The following is a 23222-nucleotide window of genomic DNA, read 5'->3' on the forward strand; positions in this document are numbered from 1 at the left end:
AGTCCCAGAGAAATGGGAAGAAACAATAGGTACAAAAACAGTTGAAAAGATAATGACTAAAGTTTCCCTAAATTTAGTAAAAAACTGCAATTATAGACAAAGACACTAAATATACAAATGGACAAAGGCTAGATCATATATAAAAATAGAAATGTGTCACACAACCCTCTGTAATCTGTCCAGGAAATAAACCCCCAGGTTGGCAAGAAATAGCCCAGAAAGCCAGCCTGCTGCAAGTCAGACTTTGTGGCAAGGCACCTTGCTATCTCCAGTAATAATCCAGGAAGCTAAACAATAACTTATGTAACAGTCACCCCCAAATGGCCAGGACTTGATTAACAACTGTCAGCTTACCTAATTTTTGTCTCTCCTTCCAATTTAGGACCAACCAGAGAGAGTCAAATATGCACTCCTAAACATAAAACATAAAATGTTTCAACACTACTAGTTAGTTCACCTACAGCTTTCTCATGCCAACAATAAGGGCATACCTGAGCTTTCCCTTTCTTCCACCATATAAACCTTTCCCACTTTCCTGCCTGCCTTTGAGTGTCTGCCAAAACTCAAGTGATGGTAGCTGTATACCAAAGTATGACTACTTGGAATAAGTAGACTTTGCTTGTTCTCATTTGTTTGATTTTTGTTTATTTCTACAAGATCTAAGGAACTCATTACAGTGAAATAAAACAAGCCATAGAAACTACTTGTGAAAGTGACCAGATAGTGGAATAAACAGAAAAACTTCAAAGTAGACATCATAATTATGTTCAAAGAATTTTTGAAGGAAACCATGGTTTAAAAAATAGAAGTATGAGGAGCACCTGGATGGCTCACTCAGTTGAGCATCTGACTTTGGCTCAGGTCATGATGTCACAGTTCATGAGTTCAAGCCCTAAATCAGGCTGATTGCTGTCAGTGCAGATCCCATTTGAGAACTCGCTTCAGATCCTCAGTCCCTCTCTCTGCCCCTCCCCTGCTTGTGTTCTCTCAAAAATAAAAAGCATTTTAAAAATAAAAAATGTAAATATGAAAAAATAGAAGTATTATGACAATATCATATCAAATAGAGACTATCAATAAAAGGTAGAGATTGCCAAGGTAAGAATGGTAAAAACAAGACACAACTATAATATATCGACAGGTACCATGCTTTAAATGCAAAGGTACAAACAGATGGGGAATAAAAGAATGAAAAAAGATGTATCATGCAAATAGCAACTAAAAGCAAATCTCAGTGACTATACTAATATCATACAGAATAGGCTTTAAAACAAAAAATTGTTACTGGAAATAAAGAACAACATTTTATAATAATAAAAGGTTCAATTCAACAGGAAGATATAACACTTGTAAACATACTTGCATGAAATAACAGAACACCAAAATGCACAAAGCAAAAATAGGTAAAAATGAAGGGAGAAATAGACAATTCAACAATTGTAGTTGGATATTTCTTTTCTTTTTCTATCCCACTTCCAACAATGGATAGAACAACTAGGCAGATCAACAAGGAAATACAAAGCTTGAAAACACCATAAACCAACTAAACCTAGCAGACATTTGTAAAACTCTCCACTAAACAACAACATAATATACATTCTTCTGATGTACACATGGAACATTTTCTAGGCTAGACCATATGCTAGGCCATAAAAAAGTCTCAATTAACTTAAAAGTTTACAAAAAATAAAAGTATGCTTTTTGGTAACAATAGCATGAAATTAGAAATCATTTGCCAAAAATTTGGGAAAACTAACAAATATGTGGAAATTAAATATCACATTCTTAAATAACTTATATGGGTCATAAAAGGAATAAACATGAACCCAGAGAATACTTTAAATTAAAATGAAGACACGCCATAATAAAAAGTAGCTAAATAAGTGATAAATTTATATCTATAAATGCATATATTAAGAAAGAAGAAGGATCTCAAATTGATATCCTAACCATCCGCCTAGGACACTGGGGTGGGGGGGGCGGGTGGGAAGAAACTAAACCTAAATTGAACAGAAGAAAGGAAATAACAAAGATTAGAGTGAAATAAAATAAATAAGAATAGATAAAAAATAAAATATATCAATCAAACCAAAAACAGACTCTTTAAAAAGATAAACAAAATTGACAAACCTGTATAGCAGCCTTGTTTTTGATACAGAAACATTTCGCAGCAAAGTGCAACAATGGATTTATGTACTTGGATTTAGCATATACTTTACTGTATAGCTCTATCAGTTGAAAGCAGTTAGTCTAGTTGGAAGATACACATTTATGCTTTCCATCTCAGTAACTTTTAACTCTAAACCGTTGGCAGGAAATTGGTCTAACAAAGGGACATAATAATAGTTGACTAATTTGGAAGATGAAACTTCCAAATGGATACGTTGAAATTCTTATGCCACTAAACATAGGCTCATCTAGTGGCTGGAGTGACTGACTCTGAATACCAAAAGAAAATTGGTTGCTTTTACCAAGGAAAGCAAGAAGGGCTATGTCTTGAACCTAGCTGATTATTATAGCAACCAAAAGAGAGTATAATTAAAGATGCAGATCCTTTCAGAATAAATATTTGTTCTTTTCAGTTTGTAAATATCCTTAGCAAGCTAAGGTTCTGGGTGAAAGCCATGGGAACAGGGAATAGGTAGTGGGGGGGGGGGGGAAGCTATAGATAGCAATCATGACTTACTAATGAAGACAATAGTGATTTTGCATACTTTCTCTTTGCTTCCTATATGTATGCAATGTGTTTATTTGTGTATGCTAACCACTTTCTTTTTCTTTTTCCTTCTTCCTATTAGTTTACCTACAAGTTGTTGGAAGTTAACTTTATAATTTAATCTCTAGTTAACGTAGTATTCATTGGGACTGTAACTGAATTTGAGGAGAAATTAATATAGCTAGCAATGGACATGATGGCTCTTGTGATTGTGTGTCTCCTCAATTGGGAGCAAAGGTGAGAATTTCTTCATTTGTAAAAAGGGTGGCTGAATCTTGTTAAGTAGAAACACAGGGTAATTTTATTTTACCAGAGTTTAAATGTGTGCAAATGAAAGCTGAACAATCAAAGTTGTAGACTTAGTCCATTATTGATGCATTGGCACCCAGCTTCTAAGAAATCTTTTACCTGCTTTGCGCAAATGAATCTAGGCCCATAAATTATTCCTTTGCCAAATGGTACTAAAGTTTTGCCAGTAGAAGGTGCTGGAGAACATGAGAAGAGAGCTTTGTTTCCCAATTCCAGGGGGCTAGTTTGGAAGGCTCCTGAACAGTGTGCAGCTAATTGCACCAGCAGGGTCCTTCAGTGCCTGATGATTCTTCAGTCCACAGATCTTTGAGTGCGTGGTGGTCACTAGCACCCATTAGCCAGTAGTTTCCTCCTATAATTCAGGTCCCTCTCCTTTCATAGCAGAGTGGCTTTCTGAGATACCTCTTTGTGAACAGCTTTCCTGACTAAGCAGATTTTCAGAAAGTTCCAAAGAGAAATTTTACAGCAATACCTGTTGGTACAGCACCATAGTGACTTCCTGCTGTCTATCAGACATCCATTTCTGCACCCCTTCTAACAAGGTTGGGATCTCAACCCTGGATGATGAGACTGTCTTCTTCATCCCAGTACTAGATCTGCTGGATGCTTCTTTTATCTGGTATTCCTGGTTTTTAGAGATCTCTTTACTTCTTATTTTTTATTCTAGTCCCCATTACAGTTGGTAATTCTTTATGTTAAACTTTCCTTGTTCACATTACTATATGGTTTATTTACATTAATTAAACATAAACTAAAACAGTGTCATGCCTTATTTTTAAAAAAATATTTCATTGGTGTCTCACCTTAATGGATTACTTTGAGTTTTTTATTGTAGACCCATGTACAGTTTCATCTGTACAAATCATACTTTATAAGATCAAGATAAAATACCTGTATCTTTCCATGTACTTTCATCTACTTCCTTCCAAAAGTGGTTTATATGATTCAGATTGATAACATTTCTAATTCTTTGGAATAAGCAGTAAATTATACTGACCTTATAAATAGGTTAATTGTAAAAGTTGTAAATCAATAAATAAAAAATCATTTTTAACTCAGCATGGAATAAAATTTTCATTTTAGGAATCAAAATGCTCATTTTTATTATTCTTATGGTTTGATTTCCTTGTTCAGTTTTTCCTGTTTTATCATTGTCATTTCTTGCACTGCTTTCTTCCATTTCAATGTTCTCTTTGCACTAAAAAGAATGTATACACTGTTGCTATTGTGTGTCATCTCCTACAAATGTTGACTAAATCAATTTTATGGCCAGTTCCACTCAAGTTTCCAACATATTTCCTGAGTTTTCTGCTTCATCTATCAATTATTGAGAGAAGAATGCTTAAATAAATTATTTTAACAATTTATCTATTTGTCCTTTCACTTCTGTCAATTTCTACCTCATGTAATTTGAGGTCTGTTGTTATGTGCATACACATTTTGAATTGTTATGCTCTCCTAGTGACTTTACTTTTAATCATAATGAATATCTATTTGTTGTAGAGAGATTGTAAAGTCCACGACAATGATGAATGGCTTACACTTGTAAGTTCTAGGCACTGGGAACAAATTCTTTCTATGTCTAATGGGATGATTTGTTCTTTTGTAGATAAGTCTGTATTTACCAAGATAATATTTACCAAGGTAATATACCAAGATAATATGACTTTTAGGAATGAAAATCATTTGTAGACTTCATTAAAAACAAATTTGCTGGGGCTCCTGGGTGGCTCATTTGGTTAAGCTCCCAACTCTTGGGTTCAGTTCAGGTCATGATCTCAGTTTCATGAGTTTGAGTCCCACGTCCAGGCTCTGTGCCCACAGCTCAGAGCCTGCTTGGGATTCTCCCTCTCTCCCTCGCTCTATGCCCTGCCTCCACTCACGCTGTCTCTGTCTCTCTCAAAATAAATCAATACACTTAAAAAAAAATTGCCCGCTTTTAACCTAATTTTATAAACTTTCCCAATTTTTCTTCCACTGGAAATAGGCCTGCGGCTTTGGCAAATGTAAGTTATCTACATGGAACCATATATTCATTGTATTTGAAGCCAACATTAACAACTTATTACATGCAGGTTATCAATAAAACATTCTTCGATTTACTTTTTAAATTACACATTTATCTCTCATGGTGACTCCTAGGAAGTAGGAAGTAGAGTTAGGTGTCAGGTATATATATATATATTTGACAGCATGGAGATTTATGTATTTCTATACTTTACTCCATAGATGACTCACATATATTTGCCTAATGTATTAAGCAAAATTTAAAGCAACTCACCATATGTATTATTTCTTCTGTTAAAAGCTAGTCTAAATAAAAATGCTTTAATTTCAAAGTACTGGTTGATTCACTACACAGAAGTCAGGAAAACGGAAAAAATAAAAAGGAATTGGTAGGGCAGTGCAAAGGAAAAAATAAAACAGCATTTGAGACATGGGTAATCCCTGCAATTCTATACATACTTATCAAATCTTTTTATGAATTATAAATTCATTGTAGACATTATAATTATAGAATACAGACATTAAATGAAGTTCCAAGTGTTCAAAGTACATCAAAATTTAATATATTCTTAAATGTACATGAAATTCCATGTGTATTTATTTGGTCCTTGAACATTAAACATTAGACAAGTCTTTGGATTCTCCTTCTCTTCCAAGATTTATCTTTCCTGATTCAACTCATGTTTTTCATTTTAAGTATTTCACGATATATTGCTACATGTACATAAGCACATACATATACATCATCATGAAATAATAGCTTAAAAACATCACAAACATTTTTGGTTTGGTTAACCATCTGTGTAATAGAGCTAACTTGAGACACATTGTAAGAAGAAAGTTAGGGGTCCCCAGAAAGAAAGATGAGACGTAGTTTTTGAGACACAAGAGAAGTCATTTTAGGCCACAGCTATTTTCTGTGATCAATGCTTTACCAGCTCTATTTGCCCAAGCACACTTCTCCTAGATCTTCTTAGGAGGTATCAGAATCACAAAACCATGCAAAAAACTCAGTAGTTCAGGGTTTTAAGGGAACAAAGGGAATGAAAAAAACTAAGTCTCTACCAGGTCAGGAAACAGCCTAATCATATCAGAGACGTGAATCTGTGGTACCTGCTACTTTGATGAATTCCTGGATCAGTTGTAGCAGGTTTTTGGTGGAATCTTCTGGGTTTTCTATATACAGTATCATGTTGTCTGCAAAGAGTTAAAGTTTGACTTCCTCCTTGCTGATTTCGATGACTTTTATTCCTTTATGTTGTCTGATTGCTGAGGCTAGGATTTCCAATACTATGTTGAATAACAGTGGCAAGAATGTACATCCCTATATTTTCCTGACCTTAGGAGGAAAGCTCCCAGTTTTTCCCCATTGAGGATGATATTAGTGGTGGGTCTCTTGTATATGGCTTTTATGATCTTGAGGTACTACCCTTCTATCCCTACTTTCTTGAGGGTTTTTATCAAGAAAGAATGTTGTATTTTGCTGAATGCTTTCTCTGCATCTATTGAGAGGATCATGTGGTCCTTGTCCTTCTTTCATTAATATGATGTATCACATTAATTGATTTGCAGATATTGAACCAGTCTTGCATCCTAGGTTTAAATCCCACTTGATTGTGGTAAATAATTTTTTTAATGCATTGTTCAATCCAGTTGGCTAGTATCTTGCTCATAATTTTTGCATCCATATTCATCGGGGAAATTGGTCTGTAGTTCTTTTTAGTGGGGTCTTTGTCTGGTTTTGGAATCAAGGTAATGTTGGCCTCATAGGATGAGTTTGGAAGTTCTCCTTCCATTTCTATTTTTTGGAACAACGTCAAAAGAATAGGTGTTAGCTCCTCTGTAAACGTTTGGTAGAATTCCCCTGAAAAGCCATCTGGCCCTGGACTCTTATTTTTGGGGAGGTCTTTATAACTAATTCAATTTCTTTGCTAGTAATCGGTCTGTTCAAATTTTCTATTTCTCCCTGTTTCAACGACATGCAGAAGAATGAAACCAGACCACATTCTTACACCATTCACAAAAATAAACTCAAAATGGATGAAAGATCTAAACACAAGACTGGAAGCCATCAAAATCTTAGAGGAAAAAGCAGACAAAAACCTCTTTGACTTTGGCCGCAACAAGGTCTTACTTAACACATCTCTGGAGACAAGATAAACAAAAGCAAAAATGAACAACTGGGACCTCATTAAGATAAATACTTCTGCACAGCGAAGGAAAAAATCAGCAAAACTAAAAGGCAACCAATAGAAATGGGAGAAGATATTTGCAAATAACAAATCAGATAAAGGGTTAGTATCCAAAATCTATAAAGAACTTATCAAACTCAACACCCAAAAAGCAAATAATGCAGTGAAGAAATGGGCAAAAGATATAAATAGACACTTTTCCAAAGAAGACATTCAGATGGCCAACAGACACATGAAAAAAATGCTCAACATTGCTTATCATCAGGGAAGTACAAATCAAAACCACAATGAGATACCACCTCACACCACTCATAATGGCTAAAATTAACAACTCAGGCAACAACAGATGTTGGCAAGGATGTGGAGAAAGGGAAACTCTTTTGCACTGCTGGTGGGAATGCAAACTGGTGCAACCACTCTGGAAAACAGTATGGAGGTTCCTCAGAAAAATTAAAAATAGAACTACCCTACAACCCAGCAATTACATTACTAGGTATTTATCCAAAGGAGACAAAAACGTTGATTCAAAGGGGCACATACACCCCAATGTTTATAGCAGCACTATCAACAGTAGTCAAATTATGGAAAGAGCCTAAATGTCCATCAATGGATGAATGGATAAAGAAGATGTGGTATATATATGATGGAATATTACTCAGTGATTAAAAGAATGGAATATTACTTGGCAATCATAAAGAATGAAATCTTGCGATTTGCTACAATGTGGATGGAACTAGAGGATATTATGCTAAGAAAAATTAGTCAGAGAAAGACAAATATCCTATGACTTCACTCATATGTTGAATTTAAGAACCACAACAGATGAACCTCGGGAAAGGGAAATAAAAATAAGATACAAACAAAGAGGGAGACAAACCATAAAAGATTCTTAAATACAGAGAACAAACTGAGGGTTGCTTGAGGGGAGGTGGATGGGAAATGGGCTAAATGGGTGATGGGCATTAAGGAGGGCACTTTTTGGGATGAGCACTGGGTGTTATTTCTAAGTGATGAATCACTACATTCTACTCCTGAAATAATTATTACACTATATGCTAACTAACTTTGATTTAAATAAAGTTTAAAAAATAAAATAAATAAGCAAGACCCTGCAGTCTTTACTCAAGTTAAGAGACAAAGCCCCCATCCACTTTATACTGGCTCTCTGAGCATGCCCATAGCCCCTTTCTCTTGTCCATCACTTACTTCTGTTTCATTATAATGTGAAAATCTCCACCCTATGAGGAGCACAACCTTCATTAACATAGCATAAAATGCGTGTATAAGGCATGTCTTCTCAGGACGCCTGCACAACATTATGCCTGCCTTTAGATGTGATGGCAAAGCTCTCCTTTCTGAATAGTCATCCTAAATCCTAAATAAAAAGAAACTGCTCACTCCTGCTTGGGCTTTGGAAGCTAGTCTTTGTGATTTTATTTGTTGCAAATAAAGTTTGCCTTGTGTGACATCACCACCTGGTATAGTCTCTATCTGTAACTCACCAAGGAGCAAACTCATGCTAGTTCAGTTACAGCATCATCAAAAGTAAATGGTTAAATTTATTTTAAAACAAAACATAACTCCAACCCTTTGTTTTCTGACATGTGAACCCTAAGTAAGGTGATCGTAGAAAGTCACATAATAAAGGTAAACAGACAGTAGAAGTAATACCTGAAACTGTTGTTCAAGAGGCTTCATACTTCCTGTGCCATTATAACCATAAACTCTAAAATTATGAGGTAAAAAAGCCCTGTAAGATAAAGATATAAAGTATTTAATGGGAAATTTGTTTCCTAAGCTCCTATTTTGATATGTATTCCATTGTATTCATTATAGACAGGTAGGTAAACAGAGGGTAGAAATAGAGATTCCTGAAAACAGGAAGATATGTTCTAATTTTACTCAAAAACCCTGGTGTCCAGACCTTTCTTTACTCACCTTACTGTCACACTGTCCTCTAAGCTGTTTTTAATTTTTTTTTATATTTATTAATTTTTGAGAGACAGAGAGAGACAGCGTGTGTGAGCAGGGGAGGGGCAGAGAGAGAGGGAGACACAGAATCTGAAGCATGCTACAGGTCCGAGCTGTCAGCACAGAGCCTGACACCAGGCTCAAACCACGAACCATGAGATCATGACCTGAGCCAAAGTCGGATGCTTAACCGACTGAGCCACCCAGGTGCCCCCTCTAGGCTGTTTTTTAAAACACGATAGGCAAGTTTTGTCTCAGGGTATTTGTACTAGTTGTTGCCCCTTCCTGGGATATTCTTCAATATAGCTCATTGTCTCATCTATTTCAAGTGTTTGCTTACATATTCACTTAGTGAGGCTTATCTTGGCAAGTTTATTTCTTAAATGCCCTTTCCTAGTATCAAAACATAGGATTTCCAAACAATACTTCTAACTTTGCTCTTTATTTTTGCTTACGCATTTGTCACCTTCTAACATTAATCCTAATCCACTCATTTCTTATATCATTATTAGTTTCATTTGATAACAATATAAGCAGATTCTTGTCAATTTGGTTTACCAGTTCATCTGAAGCACTTAGAAGAATATCTGTAAAATAGCAAATGGTCAGTAAATAGTGAATTAATGTGACAAGAATTCAACAAATTAGATGGAGATCTCAAATTTCAATATATTATTTGTAAATGTGGGAAGAATATGCCCTATAAAGACAAACAGTAAATGTAGATATCCCATTTTTATTTTCCTAATAAGTATAATATAAAGATTTTTGACTGCCATAGCAGTCTGGATTTGTTGAAGTAAAAGTTCAAGGAGCCAAACCACTGACAAACAGAGCAAAATTTTTCGCATTTTTGTCATACCAAAAAAGACCCACAGTGGGGTGGGGCTCCAGGAAACACATAAATTCTGAGTTGAAAGGAAAAAAAAAGCTACATGTCCATGTTTGGTCAAGGAGAAAGCTACTGGGATGTCTAGAAACAGGCAGAACCCCTCGTGTCAGGTACTCCTAGAATGAAAGTACTGAGTTTTTGAAGTGTATCAAATACATAGCTTCTCTTCCTGTAAAATCTTTTGCCAATGTTTGAAATTGTGTGGAGTGGTCAAAGAGCTAAACTTAAAGTCTCTGAAAATAAAATCAAATATATATATTTTTAAATCAATGATACAGAATCAATAAGCTCTATTTAATTCAAGCATGATAAAAGCAAAGAAAAATCACATCTGATGTTTTTAAGGACTAATGAAAACTAAAATAAAACCTTCAAAGTATTAAGAGGAAAAGAAAAAAAAAAGATGTTACCTTTAAAGAAACAGCAATATGATTGACAACTACCTTGTCAATAAATATGAAGAAAGTCAGAAGATAACAGAATGACAGTTTTTAAAGGCTAAAGTCATTTTTAAAATGTCATCCTAGAATTTATTCCAGCAAAAAAAAAAAATTTAAGAGTAAGTTTAGGTAAAAATTTAACACTGAAATAAACCAATATAATTAAAAACCAGCAGACTTGCAACAAAACTATGGAGAACTCCTGAGATATAGAAATTAAGTGCACATAGAAATGGAAATGTCGGAATAAATGAAGAGCAAATTTGTGAGTAAATTTGTGATTAAATATAAAAGAATATTGACTGTGCAAAAAATAATTATAATATCTCATTGGGGTTTAAAAGTATGGAGGATTATAATATCTGAAAAAATAATGAAAAAATAGAAGAAGGAAGATGGAATTGAAAGGTTTAATGATCTGACAATATAGGGTAACTGATAAAAGTAATAATACATATTAAATTCAATAACTCAGAGATTAATATGTTAATCTAGAGAAACAAATGAAAGAATAGAAAAAGAATGTATAACAAAGAATTTAATTGAGGGGAAACGGTATGAAATGGTAGATTCATTAAAATGAACACAAAAGAAAAAAGAATATAAAATAAAATGCACAAAAGAAAAATAATACAATTATTTCAAAAACTAAATGGAAAATCAAAGGATCAGGAAAAGCAAGGACATCTTAAAACTGTTGAACAAGGCTGGACATCAAGAACTATTATAAAGCCATTGTAATTAGTATGGTATGGTATCTCTATAGACAAATAATGCTCAAGAATAAACATATAAACTAGCAGAAGAGAAAAAAGGTATCAATACAATAAAGAGACCCTCCTCATAAATAGTCATTTGATTTATGACATTGATTACATTATAGTACAGTGAAGAGAGGTTGTGTTTTCTTCTCAATGGCCTTTTCTGATTCCATAGGATACTAATATGAAAAATAATTAAGTCTTCACCTTTATGTTCGCAAAACACATAAATATCAATTCTGGATGAATTTAGAGTTAACTCTGAAAATGAAAACAATAAAAACCATTGAAAGAAAATAGTAGCTTGGATATGACTGTATGTAAACAATGATTTCTTTTAAAATATGAAAAGAATAATACCTACAAAGTAAAAGATGATAATTTGTACTGCATTAAAAGAAAGAATTTCACACTCAATAAAAAATAGACTGAATAAAAATGGAAAGAAAATGATAGGAAAAATGTTGTTTACAAATACTAAACAACAGAAAGTTAGTGTAACTATACATACACCAGATAAAATTTAAGAAAAACTAATTACTAAAAAATAACCACATCATAATATTAAAATTGTATTCACACTCAAAATTTATACAACTTTGAAATTATAATCTCAAAAATGTAATTGAAAATTCACATAAGGAAACTTTACAATTTGAAAATCATTGTGGAAGATTTTAACACATATATATTACTAAATAATATAACAAATAGAAAAATCAATGTTGAATATGAAAGAATTTTATGATTAAAAAAGAACACTAGGGGCGCCTGGGTGGCGCAGTCAGTTAAGCGTCCGACTTCAGCCAGGTCACTATCTCGCGGTCTGTGAGTTCGAGCCCCGCGTCAGGCTCTGGGCTGATGGCTCGGAGCCTGGAGCCTGTTTCCGATTCTGTGTCTCCTTCTCTCTCTGCCCCTCCCCCGTTCATGCTCTGTCTCTCTCTGTCCCAAAAATAAATAAAAAACGTTGAAAAAAAATTTAAAAAGTAAAAAAAGAACACTAGAACAAGTGATTATGGAGTATATAGTATTTTTTAGTACGTATAGGATAATTACAAAAATTGAATATATATTACATCACAAAGTTAGTGTCAACTTTTAAAGGATTGAAATCAAAGAATATTTTGTGTTCAAAAATTACTAGAAATAATAACTAGATAACTGCCACATATATTGATATTTAGAGATAATGAAATAATTCATGGACCAAAGAAGAAATGTAATATAAACTTGAAAATGTTTGCTAATAGTCAATCAGAGAAAATTCTACACAGCCAAAGATGTAAGGGGCAGCTAAGCAATATTTGGAGAAAAAAGTTAGCCTTAAAATTTTAAACTAGAAAATTAAAATGGTTGATGAGTAATCAACTTAGAATTCATTTGAGCAAGCTATAAACAGATCAAAATTAACACCAAAAAAAGTAAAAGCAAAGCAATAATATAAAAATCATATAATGTAGATGATAACATAAAAATTAGTCCATGAAAAAAGTTATTAAATTGGCAAAGTAATGGTGAGATGTGTCAAAGAAAAAAGAAAAAAAGATGAAATGATATTAAAATGCAAGAGGGTGACTGACCTTAAAAATACCAGTCTTTGAAAAAGTAAGAGGATACTATGACCAACTGCATACCATAAATTGAAGTTAAATTTAAATGAACGAATACCTAGAAAAATATAATGTGTAAAAACAGACTCAAAGAGAAGAAAAATCTGCATAATCATAGTACCGTTAGAGACATTAGATTAATAGTCTAAAACGTCTCTACACAAGGGAACTCCAGGTGAAGTTAGTTTTACAGGTGAACAGTACCAAACATTCACCATTTCAGGGACCAGAAAGAGATGGGATAGAAAGTGAAAAGATAATATGAGAAAAGATCATTATAAGTTGTAATTACAAGCTATAACCATAGGGTTCACTCATAGCTGGTCAGTGGTAGACTTATACTTATTTCTAAGGATGCTTGGATCCATGGGAGGGACCCTTACCAAGAAGCAAATAAAACAGATTGATTAGTGAATTAAAATATTCTGTTTAGAGTAAAAAACAAACAAACAAACAAACAAAAAAAAAAAACTCCCCTAAAGGTCTGAATCAGCTTTCCATGATGTTATTGAAAAGATACAGATTAACTGTCTACATACATTTGTCTTCATTTTGAGTCTGTAACCAGTGGGATCAAAGCAATCCAACAGTTAACTTGAACCTTGGATTTCATGAGAATGATATATCTTGTACATATTTTGGTTTTTTTCAGTGATTTAGAGTCAAACCACCTTCTGTGCAACTATGGGACCTCCCTAATATTGCCCTAGCTTTCTTCTTTCCTTCTTCCTACTGTTGTGGTGCAGTGTATCCTTTTTGAAGTACATGTGAATTGTTATGGTAATAAATTTTTTGAGTCCTTTCAGTTATACAACCCAGTGTAATTTGTACACAGACCAATCTTAATTATATTTGGACATAAAATAATTCTAAATAAAATATTAATGAATGCAGTTGATTAAATAATAAGTTAAAACCCAGTAGGATGCATTCCTGGAAGAAGGATCAATTTAATATTAGAAAGTCAATTACAATAACAGATTAAATAATATATGCTCATAAACAGATGCAGAGTTGATAAATTTAACATCCATTAACTATGGAAATAGCAAAGAATGGAGTGAATGTCTTTATGACAATCAAAATATCATCTTTAATTATGAACACTGAAATCATTCTATTTGACTTTGTGAACAAGAAAATAAGGTACTCTGCCTCAACTTCTATTTACTATTGTATTATGCTAGTGGTTCCTTGTACCCAGCAAAAAACTAAGAAAATAAATAAAACTCCTATGCATTAGAAATAAGGAAACAAACCTGCCTTTATCAGATGATAGAATTATAAATGTATCTAAAGACAGATTATTTTTTTGAGCTCTCCAGAGAATTCGGTTAAGTTTCCTGATGTATATTTACTATATAAGGATCAATTGTATTCCCATACACAAGAAACACATTTAGAATATGAATTTTTTCAAATGTGACTTTTTCAATAGCCTCAAAAGTGTGAAATATCTAAAAAGAAAATGCAAATAAGTGTGCAAAATCTTTAAGGAGAATGTCATAAAAATATATTAAGTACTATTAAAATCTGAATAAATGGACAGATATACCATGTCATACACAGAGAAATACTTCTCTGTGTTTTGTTTTTTGGGGTGTTGTTGGGTTTTGTCTTTTTGTGGGGTTTTTTTTGGTATTGTATTGTAAAATGATTAGTTCTTCCCAAAGTGCTGTGTAGATTCAAAGAATCAATATCCTGGACATTTCTTTGTGGAAGAGTTGATTCTAAAATATATGAAAATGAAAAGTACTAAGAAAAATCAGAACATTCTTGGTAAAGAAAAGACAGAAGGACCTTAACTTTAAGCTATCAATATTTATTACAAAGAGATAAATTGAGCAAAAATTTTAATACAGAGGTCAGTAATACATATATATCCATATATACGTAATATATACAGCAGTCATCACAGATATATATATATATATATATATATATATAAAAGATTTAATAAAATTGACATCAAAAAGTCATACCAAAAACTAAGTTACTCATCTATCTCAGAGCATTCTCTAAAGTCAATTTCTTGTAGAATAAAGACATAAATATGAAAGGCAAAACTAAAAATATTTTAGGACTGTGTAACATTTAGTCATGGCCTTGGCGTAAAGGAGGATTTTTTATACAAGATAAAACTATAACTCAAATAAAGGAAAAATTCTCTTTACTAAAATACCATAAGTGTGAAAACAGAAGGCATAGAGTAGGAGAAGTTATTTGAAAAACACATCATGAACTAAAGACTTCTGGGCAAAAAAAATCAAAAGAATTCCTAAAAATAGGAAAGAAAAGGTCAGATTAGAAAGCTCTTTTGTAAAAGTATAAATATCTTCCATAGGTGCTTAACAAAGAAGAAAATCCAAATAGCCAACTGATATATTTTTTAAAAAGTATCCAGACTTATTTGCATTTAGAGAGATACATATAATAAACATCACATAATCAACAGTTATTGAAAACTTAAAAGATCTACCATTACTAATTAAATATGCGATTCAGAGGGGCATATAAAGGAGTATAATGTTTTAGGAAAATTGTTTAATAATTATGACAATGCATCTATTTTAACAATACAGACTATCCTTAGTTGTATATCCAGAAAATCTTGTGCACATGTGCCAAAGAACACATATGTAAGAGTTTTCATATTTGAATATTTTAATATTTCCACAATAGAAAAAATGGAATGTCTAAAATAGCAGGATAAATTGTTGTATAATCATGAAATTGGATACTATTCAGTAATTTAGATTCATTTATTTAGAATTCAAAACAAATAGAAATATATTGCTTAGGATAATTAAATAAAATCAAGGAAATGGTTATCACAACAATCTTGAAAGTAGTTACAAATACTGTATACATTGGAATACAGTCAATGTGTATACATGAATGCTCACTTCATAATTATTCATTTAACTGCACAAATACATTTTATTTATTTTGATTTATGCTTAATATATTATACAACAACAAATATTAAAACAACAATTAAAAGGCAATTGGTAGTGACTTTTGTGAAAGACAGAAGACCCAATCTCCTATCTCCATTTCCACTATCAATACACAGAAATGACTGATTAACAATACTAATACATTTTTTAATATAGCACTACACTTTAAACAATAAAGTGGGTTGACAATGCCCTATAGGCCAAAACCTGCACACCACGTTTCTTTTCTTTTTAAAAAAAATTATTTATTTTGAAAGAGAGCATAAGCAGGGGAGGGGCCAAGAGAGAGGGAGAGGGAAGATCCCAAGCAGGCTCTGCTTTGACAGTGGGGCTTGAACCCACGAACCATGAGATCATGACCTGAGCCAAAATTGAGACTTAGACGCTTCACTGCCTGAGCCACCCAGTTACCCCCCCACCACTTTTAAATATAAAGTGATATTAGAATATAGCTATGTCTATCTATTTTCAAATCTTCTATGCCAACTTTCACAATGACAGAATTCAGTGGCTGCAAGAGAGACCATATGGAGTTCACTCTAAAATGTTTACTATCTAGCCCTTTGCAAAAGGTGGACTGACTTTTGCTTTAAACAAAATGGTCAAAGAAGTGAAAACAAAGACTAGTTCTGCAGTTAAAAAAGTAAGCAGGTGACACTGCAAACTAGGTCAGAATCTGGACCAGAATTGTACCTTAGGAATGGAAGGTTAAATAGCCTCTGGTCTCTAGCATGAAACACAGTGTGGGCTTTCCAGTAAAGAGCATAGAGCTAGAAATATCCTCAGCAATTTGTAAACAGAAGGAGAAAGAATCAATACCTGCTGTCTGTAGACAATGGACAGAATGAAGCTACCCAATCTTGACCATGGCAGAAACAGCATCACATGCAAAAACAAAAACCCTAAACTACATCTCATGCAAATGTGGAATGGATTACAAATTGCCCCATCACTGCTGAAACTCTGAGATGATAAACAACACAAACATTGGAGCCAGCTAAATGGACCCACCAGGAATGAAGCAGAAACATCTATAAAACCCCTTACTTACCATAAGGTTGCCACAAAAGCCTTCAATTTGTAAAAATGCAGTATGTGTGAAGGCACAATAAAACAAGGGTGCCTGTAGTATTACTCTCAATATGCTCATCTAGATGCATTCTTGAGTTTGGCAAGAATACCTTTGAGCAGTGTGATAAAATTGGCGTTCTAATTTCATTTGTTTGACCCCTAGGGGATTGCCAAATTGATGTGACAAGGCACAAATTGCTGCCAGCTCTTTACACAGTCAAAGCCTCATAGGCTGTTGAGAGTGCAAGTGATACCACTTTTTTCTATATAAACTGTTGGCTAAGTCTGAAACCAACTAGTTAACAGGATACCATGAGTAGGAGCTGCCAGGTTGAGACACACCAGTAACAGTGGTCACTGAAGGCTTCAGGACTCCACCAGCAGGGGTTCCTTGGCCGCACTTTATTCTGTCTCCTCTGCAACCTAGTATTATTCACTATATTCTCGTCTGTTGCATATACAATGAAAAACTACAATGAAAGTTTTGCATTTACTTCGATTATAGATTTGATCATATCTAAAAAGTTAGGTTACGTTTATGACTACTTTCTTGACATTTTACAACAATATTTTGAATTTTTCTGAGCCAAGACTTATTCGGTGACTGTGACTTAATTCTCCAAAAGCTGGTTCTTTGATTAAACATTTGTAATTATATTCTAATTTTATCATGCTAGTCATTAAGAAAGTGGTTACTTTTTAAAAGATTTTGTGTTTACTATGTGAAGGTTTTTATTTAAGTGCACTTTGCTTGTATGTGAGAAAAGAAAAGTCTTAATTGTAGGGTGTGTAATATGCAATTCATCAATTATATCATCATTAGTTGTATTGTGTATGTTATAATTTTTTTCCTAATATAAAAAAGACAGACCTTAAGAAATCTACTGCTATTCATAAGCTGTCATTTTTACATTAGGACAAAAAGGTATAGCATGTACAATACAACTAATGATGATACAGATGGCTAACAGACACATGAAAAGATGCCCAACATCACCAATCATCAGGGAAATACAAATCAAAACTACAATCAGATATCACCTCATACCTTCCAGAATGTCTAAAATTAGCAACACAGGAAACAACAGATGTTGGCAAGGATGAGGAGAAAGGGGAGCTCTCTTACACTATCTTGGTGGGAATGCAAACTAGGGCAGCCACTCTGGAAAACAATATGGAGGTTCCTCAAAAAGTTACAAATAGAGCTATCATGTGATCCAAAAATTGCTCTAGGGATTTACTCAAAGGATACAAAAATACTAATTCAAAGAGATACATGCACCCTAATATTTATAGCAACGTACCTATAATAGCCAAAATATAGAAAGAGCCCAAGTGACCATCAACCGATGAATGGATAAAGAGCCCAAGTGTCCATCAGTTGATAAATGAATAAAGAATGGGATATATATATATATATATATAACTCAGCCATATAAAAGAATGATATCTTGCCATTTTCAATGACATGGATGGAGCTGCAGTGTATTATGACAAGCAAAATAAATCAGAGAAAAATACATTATTTCACTCATATGTGGAATTTAAGAAACAAAACAGATGAACACAGGGTAGAAAACAGACTCTTAATTATAGACAACTGAGGTTTGCTAGAAGGAAGGTGGGTGGGAGGAAGGATGGGCTAAATGGATGATGAGTATTAAGGAGGGCACTTGTGATGAGCACTGGGTGTTGTATGTATGAGGAATCACTAAATTCTATATCTGAAACTAATATTACCCTGTATATAAACTGGAATTTAAGTAAAAATTTAGAGAGAAAAAAAAATTTCACACAGTTTTTAAAATACATTAATGTAGAGTTGTGAAATTCTTATTTTTACCATTTACTTTTTTTTAAGTTTATTTATTTTTGAGAGATAGAGTGCATACGCCAGGGGAAGGGCAGAGTAAGAGAATCCCAAGCAGACTCCACTGTCAGCGGGGAGCCTGACATAGGGCTTAAACCCAAGAACTGTGAGATACCGACCTGAGCCAAAATCAAGCGTCAGACGCTCAACCAAATGAGCCACCCAGGCATCCCTCCTACTTATACCATTTAAAAAGGACCATTACAGGGATTCCTGGGTGGCTCAGTCGGTTGAGCATCTGACTTCGACTCAGGTCATGATCTCGCTGTCTGTGAGTTCAAGCCCCCACCACACCCCCTCACCCCTGTCCCCCTGCCTTGAGTTCAAGCCCCTATCCCCCTACCCTGTGAGTTCAAGTGCCACATCGAGCTCTTTGCTAACAGCCTGGAGCCTGTTTCAGATTCTGTGTCTCCCTCTCTCTCTCTGCACCCCTCTCCCCACACTCATGCTCTGTCTCTCCCTCTGTCAAAAATAAAATAAACATTAAAAGAAATTTAAAAAGGACCATTACAATTCTTATTTTTCTTTATTCCTTAGTAAGATGTGCTTATTTTTCCTAAATTCATCAGCTGGCATAGTACTGAGTTTGGTTAATTACAATTATATTTAAGTCCTTAATACATTCTGACATGATGTGTTAAGTAATTTTCTTTTAATCATCACTATTCTTTCCACCCTAATTCATGATGATCTTTCAAATATAGTTGAATATTAGGGACTTGAAAAGATTTTGATAAAGATAGAAAATTATCAAAATTCATCCTTCATGAAATCCATAGATAGCCAAACAAAATTTGATGCTACTGGGAAGAAGGAAGATGGAAGCATAAACTAAAGGTTCAACTTCTACATATTTATTATATAGACAAAGTTTTTTAAGTCATAAAATAAGAGACAAATGAATAGCCAGTAACTAGGAACATCTAAAAATGCAAAATAATTACATTCTGGATTAATTATAAACAAGATTTAGAAAAAAATACAGGTGGTAAAATAATGTAGATCACCTACTTTTGCATTAGGTTCACGGTGTATGTTTTCCCTTCAATTACAATGTTGTAGGACACCTGGCAGGAGAGTGTATTAAAAAGACAAAGAAAAGTGATAAGAATGTTAGAAAGTAAAACTAACATTTTACATTAATGATAGTTACATTGAAAGCACATTAATACAATAAAAGAGGAAAATTTATAATTTAATGTTGATTTATATCAATGAAATGATATTTAAATATTGGCTTTCATAATAAAAGTGGATAGAATATATTTTGCGTAATTTCTTAATAAATTTTAAATGAATCCAACAAAACATTTGAATCTGAAAAATTGATTTGCACCCAATAATTACATTAACTTAATAAAGACTGAGGTCACTGCAAAACTTATGCTTAAAATGGAAGAACATAAACATATTACTAATAAAAAATTTATATAATAGAGCAAAGATTTAGCAGCACATAAAGTATAATATTTGCAGATTTTATAAAATTCATTCCAAGTTTGGATCAAAACTCATTGATCTATTTTATTAATAGTAAGATTAAGAAATGATGTTTAACAAATGGGCAATTTAGTCTTTATAGATCAATTTGCGTAGCCTCTACATCTTTAAATTCTTGGGCCTTCCAATCCAGTAGCATGGTTTATACTTGGGTTTATTTAAACCTTTCATTCCTCTCATCTTATTTTATTGTCTTCAGAGATGAGGTTTTGCTTAACTTTGTTAGATTTATCCAGATTTTGATATTTATGTAGTGTAAAATTTCTTTTTAAAAGTTTCATTTTATATTTTTGTTTTGTAGAATGGAAATATAATTGATTTTTATGTTATGGTCTTATTTCTTTTTTGTTTGTCTGTTTTGTTTTCTTTTTATCTTGTTTCTAAAGATTTTACTAAATTATTGTTATTTCTAATTTTCTGTAAGTAATTTTGGATTTTATTTTATATGCAATCATTTAATCTGTAAATGATGATAGCATTATTTTTTCTTTCCAATTATTATGCATATTTTTAATTTTTGTTTTTTTCTTTCCTTATCACAGTGGCTAATATTTCCAGGCAAAATAAATAGAAAAGGTAACAGTGGACATCCTTATATTTTTCTTGATCTCAGGAAAAAAGCTTTCAATATTTCAACTTTGTGCATGATGTTTCTTTCAAAAGCATTTGATCTTCTCTATATGCCACAGTTGATTATTATTCTTAATTATTACATATTTTGAGCAAATAAACACTACAGCAAATTACAAAAAATGCCTTGTCAACAATGTCTATGTTAAAACATAAAAACATTAAAAGTATTTCAAAACAATTTTAAGTACTCTCCCATCCTATTATTAATTCCCTTTCTTACATTCCAACTAACCAACATCTTGAATTTCATGTTTATCATTCCCACACATATTTTTATATCTATACTAATTATTGATGTTTAAATAATTTTTTGCATAAATTTTAGCTCTGTGTGAATGTAATCCTTCTACAAGTTATATATTTAGTTGCTGGATTACACGCATGCTTAAAACACTGTTTCAGACATAGTAAGCACTCTGTAAACATTTGTTCTCATTACCAATACATGTAGCTTTATAATTTTTTCATGGTATTGTATTACATTTTCTGAATATAGCACAGTTTATTCATCTATACTGTCAATGGTTATTTAGTTTTGTTTTACTATTTTAAGCAATGCCCCCCCCCAAATAATCTTAGGCATATCTTTGTACATATTTGCAAGCTATATTTTAAACTAAACCTGAGTGAACGTCTTTTATTAAAAAGTACTTTTGCAACTTCACTTGAAGCTTAAAACTAATCAGCAAATTTGTTGCACCAATGTAGATATTCACAAAAAGTGAATATTATCCTTTTATCCATCTCCTTTAATTGCATTTTGTTTTGTTAGAGTTAAATTTTGCCATTGATGTGAAATAATACCCTATTGTGTTTACCTGGCAATTCCCTATAAATTTCCTAATTTGTATATATGCTTGATAATTATTGTCCCCTCAAGGTCAACACTTAATTGTCATTCATAACTTTGTACATGTTTCTATTTTCTTGGTTTTTATCTAATTTATTTGTATGAGTTCTTGATATATTCTGGATACCTTTTGTGTGTTATATGGATGGCAAATATCTTCTGTGAGACTGGAACATTTTTCACCTCATTTATGGTAGCTATTTATTTACATATTTAAATCTAGATATTCCTTATGCCTTCACTTAAGATTTTCTGTTCTTTTTTTTTCTGGTATCATTCTTCCCTATTATAAGGTCCTAGAAATAGCCTTCTACCTTGTCTTCCAGATTTTTAGTACTTTACTCTCAGATGTATGCATTTAAATTATCTTGAATCAATTTTGGTGTATACTGTAGCATTAATATACATTTTCTTATTATTCCATATCATTAATAAATTTTCTCTTCACCATTTATTAACTAATCCATTCTTTATCCAATGATTTCAATGTTACCATTGAAATGAATAAGTCCTCATATGTGTGTGGGTATTTCAGAGATACTCTATTCTGTTCTGTTAATTTATTTGTCCCTTAGACAATATCACATACCACATTATATTAATTACTAAAACTTTAAAATATGTTTTGAAATGAACCAAAGTGAATCACTATTTTGTTCTTCAAAGTTAACATTTTTTACCTTTTACCATTCCATATATATTTTAGAATCAACCTGCCGATTTCCATGAAATTTCTTATGGAATGGTAGTCAATCTACAGATTAACCTAAGAAAATATTAAGCATTCTTGACTGCCAACATGACCTACTTTCCTTTTTTTAATCCTTCCAGTTTTATTAGTGCTCATAATAATGTCTTTCAATAAAAGTTTACTGTATCCTAAAAAGTTCTCTACCTTTTGAATAATATTTATTGTTAAGTAACTCTTGTTTTTGGCCTGTGTGTGTGTGCGTGGGGGGGTGTTGTACATATATGTGCGTATATGTATATACACAAAAATATGTATATATACATATACACATATAGATACACACTAAAAGCACTTTATCACAAAATGTTATTTACTGATATTATTAAATATATGTGTATATATGTATGTATGTATATGTGTATTTTCCCCTATTTTTTGCTCTATATTTACACTTAATATTTGAGTCTTATTCTTTTTTCTTATTTTGGTCCCAAATCATAATATCCATTAGAATGTCTGGTATTCTGTTATCATTATGTCAAAGTGTTGTCAATACTGATTTTTATTTATTCTGTGTTGCTATACTTGTCCTGAGGAATCTCTTTTTTCTATTATTTCTCAGTTACTATATGTTTAATATAGCATCTTCTCCAGGTTTCCCCCCACTTCTTTCAGGAATTTCAGTTACTATATACTTAAGTCTCTAATTCAATCCTCCTTCTCCCTTAGCCATTTTTATGTTGCATCTA

General features: G+C 32.7%; 1 protein-coding gene across 6 annotated transcripts in view; it reads right to left on the reverse strand.

Annotated features, from left to right (window-relative positions):
- The window catches only part of ADAM2 (ADAM metallopeptidase domain 2), a 134459-nt gene that overhangs the window by 109155 nt on the left and 2082 nt on the right, over nucleotides 1-23222 (reverse strand). For 4 of the 6 annotated variants that reach the window (XR_006216641.1, XM_042983401.1, XM_007097058.2 and 1 more), the window contains exons 3-4: nucleotides 19811-19866; nucleotides 8896-8974 (exon numbers count right to left, since the gene is read on the reverse strand). Coding sequence is in view for 3 of the 6 variants with exons in the window: in XM_042983401.1 (XP_042839335.1) it covers nucleotides 8896-8974; nucleotides 19811-19866 (135 nt within the window). In the remaining 3 variants the exon portion in view is untranslated. The remainder of the gene's footprint in view (nucleotides 1-8895; nucleotides 8975-19810; nucleotides 19867-23222) is intronic. The other 2 variants (XM_042983403.1, XM_042983404.1) reach the window with 1 other exon arrangement.

This window comes from Panthera tigris, chromosome B1 (genome assembly GCF_018350195.1).
Source record: "Panthera tigris isolate Pti1 chromosome B1, P.tigris_Pti1_mat1.1, whole genome shotgun sequence".
Lineage (NCBI taxonomy): Eukaryota > Metazoa > Chordata > Mammalia > Carnivora > Felidae > Panthera > Panthera tigris.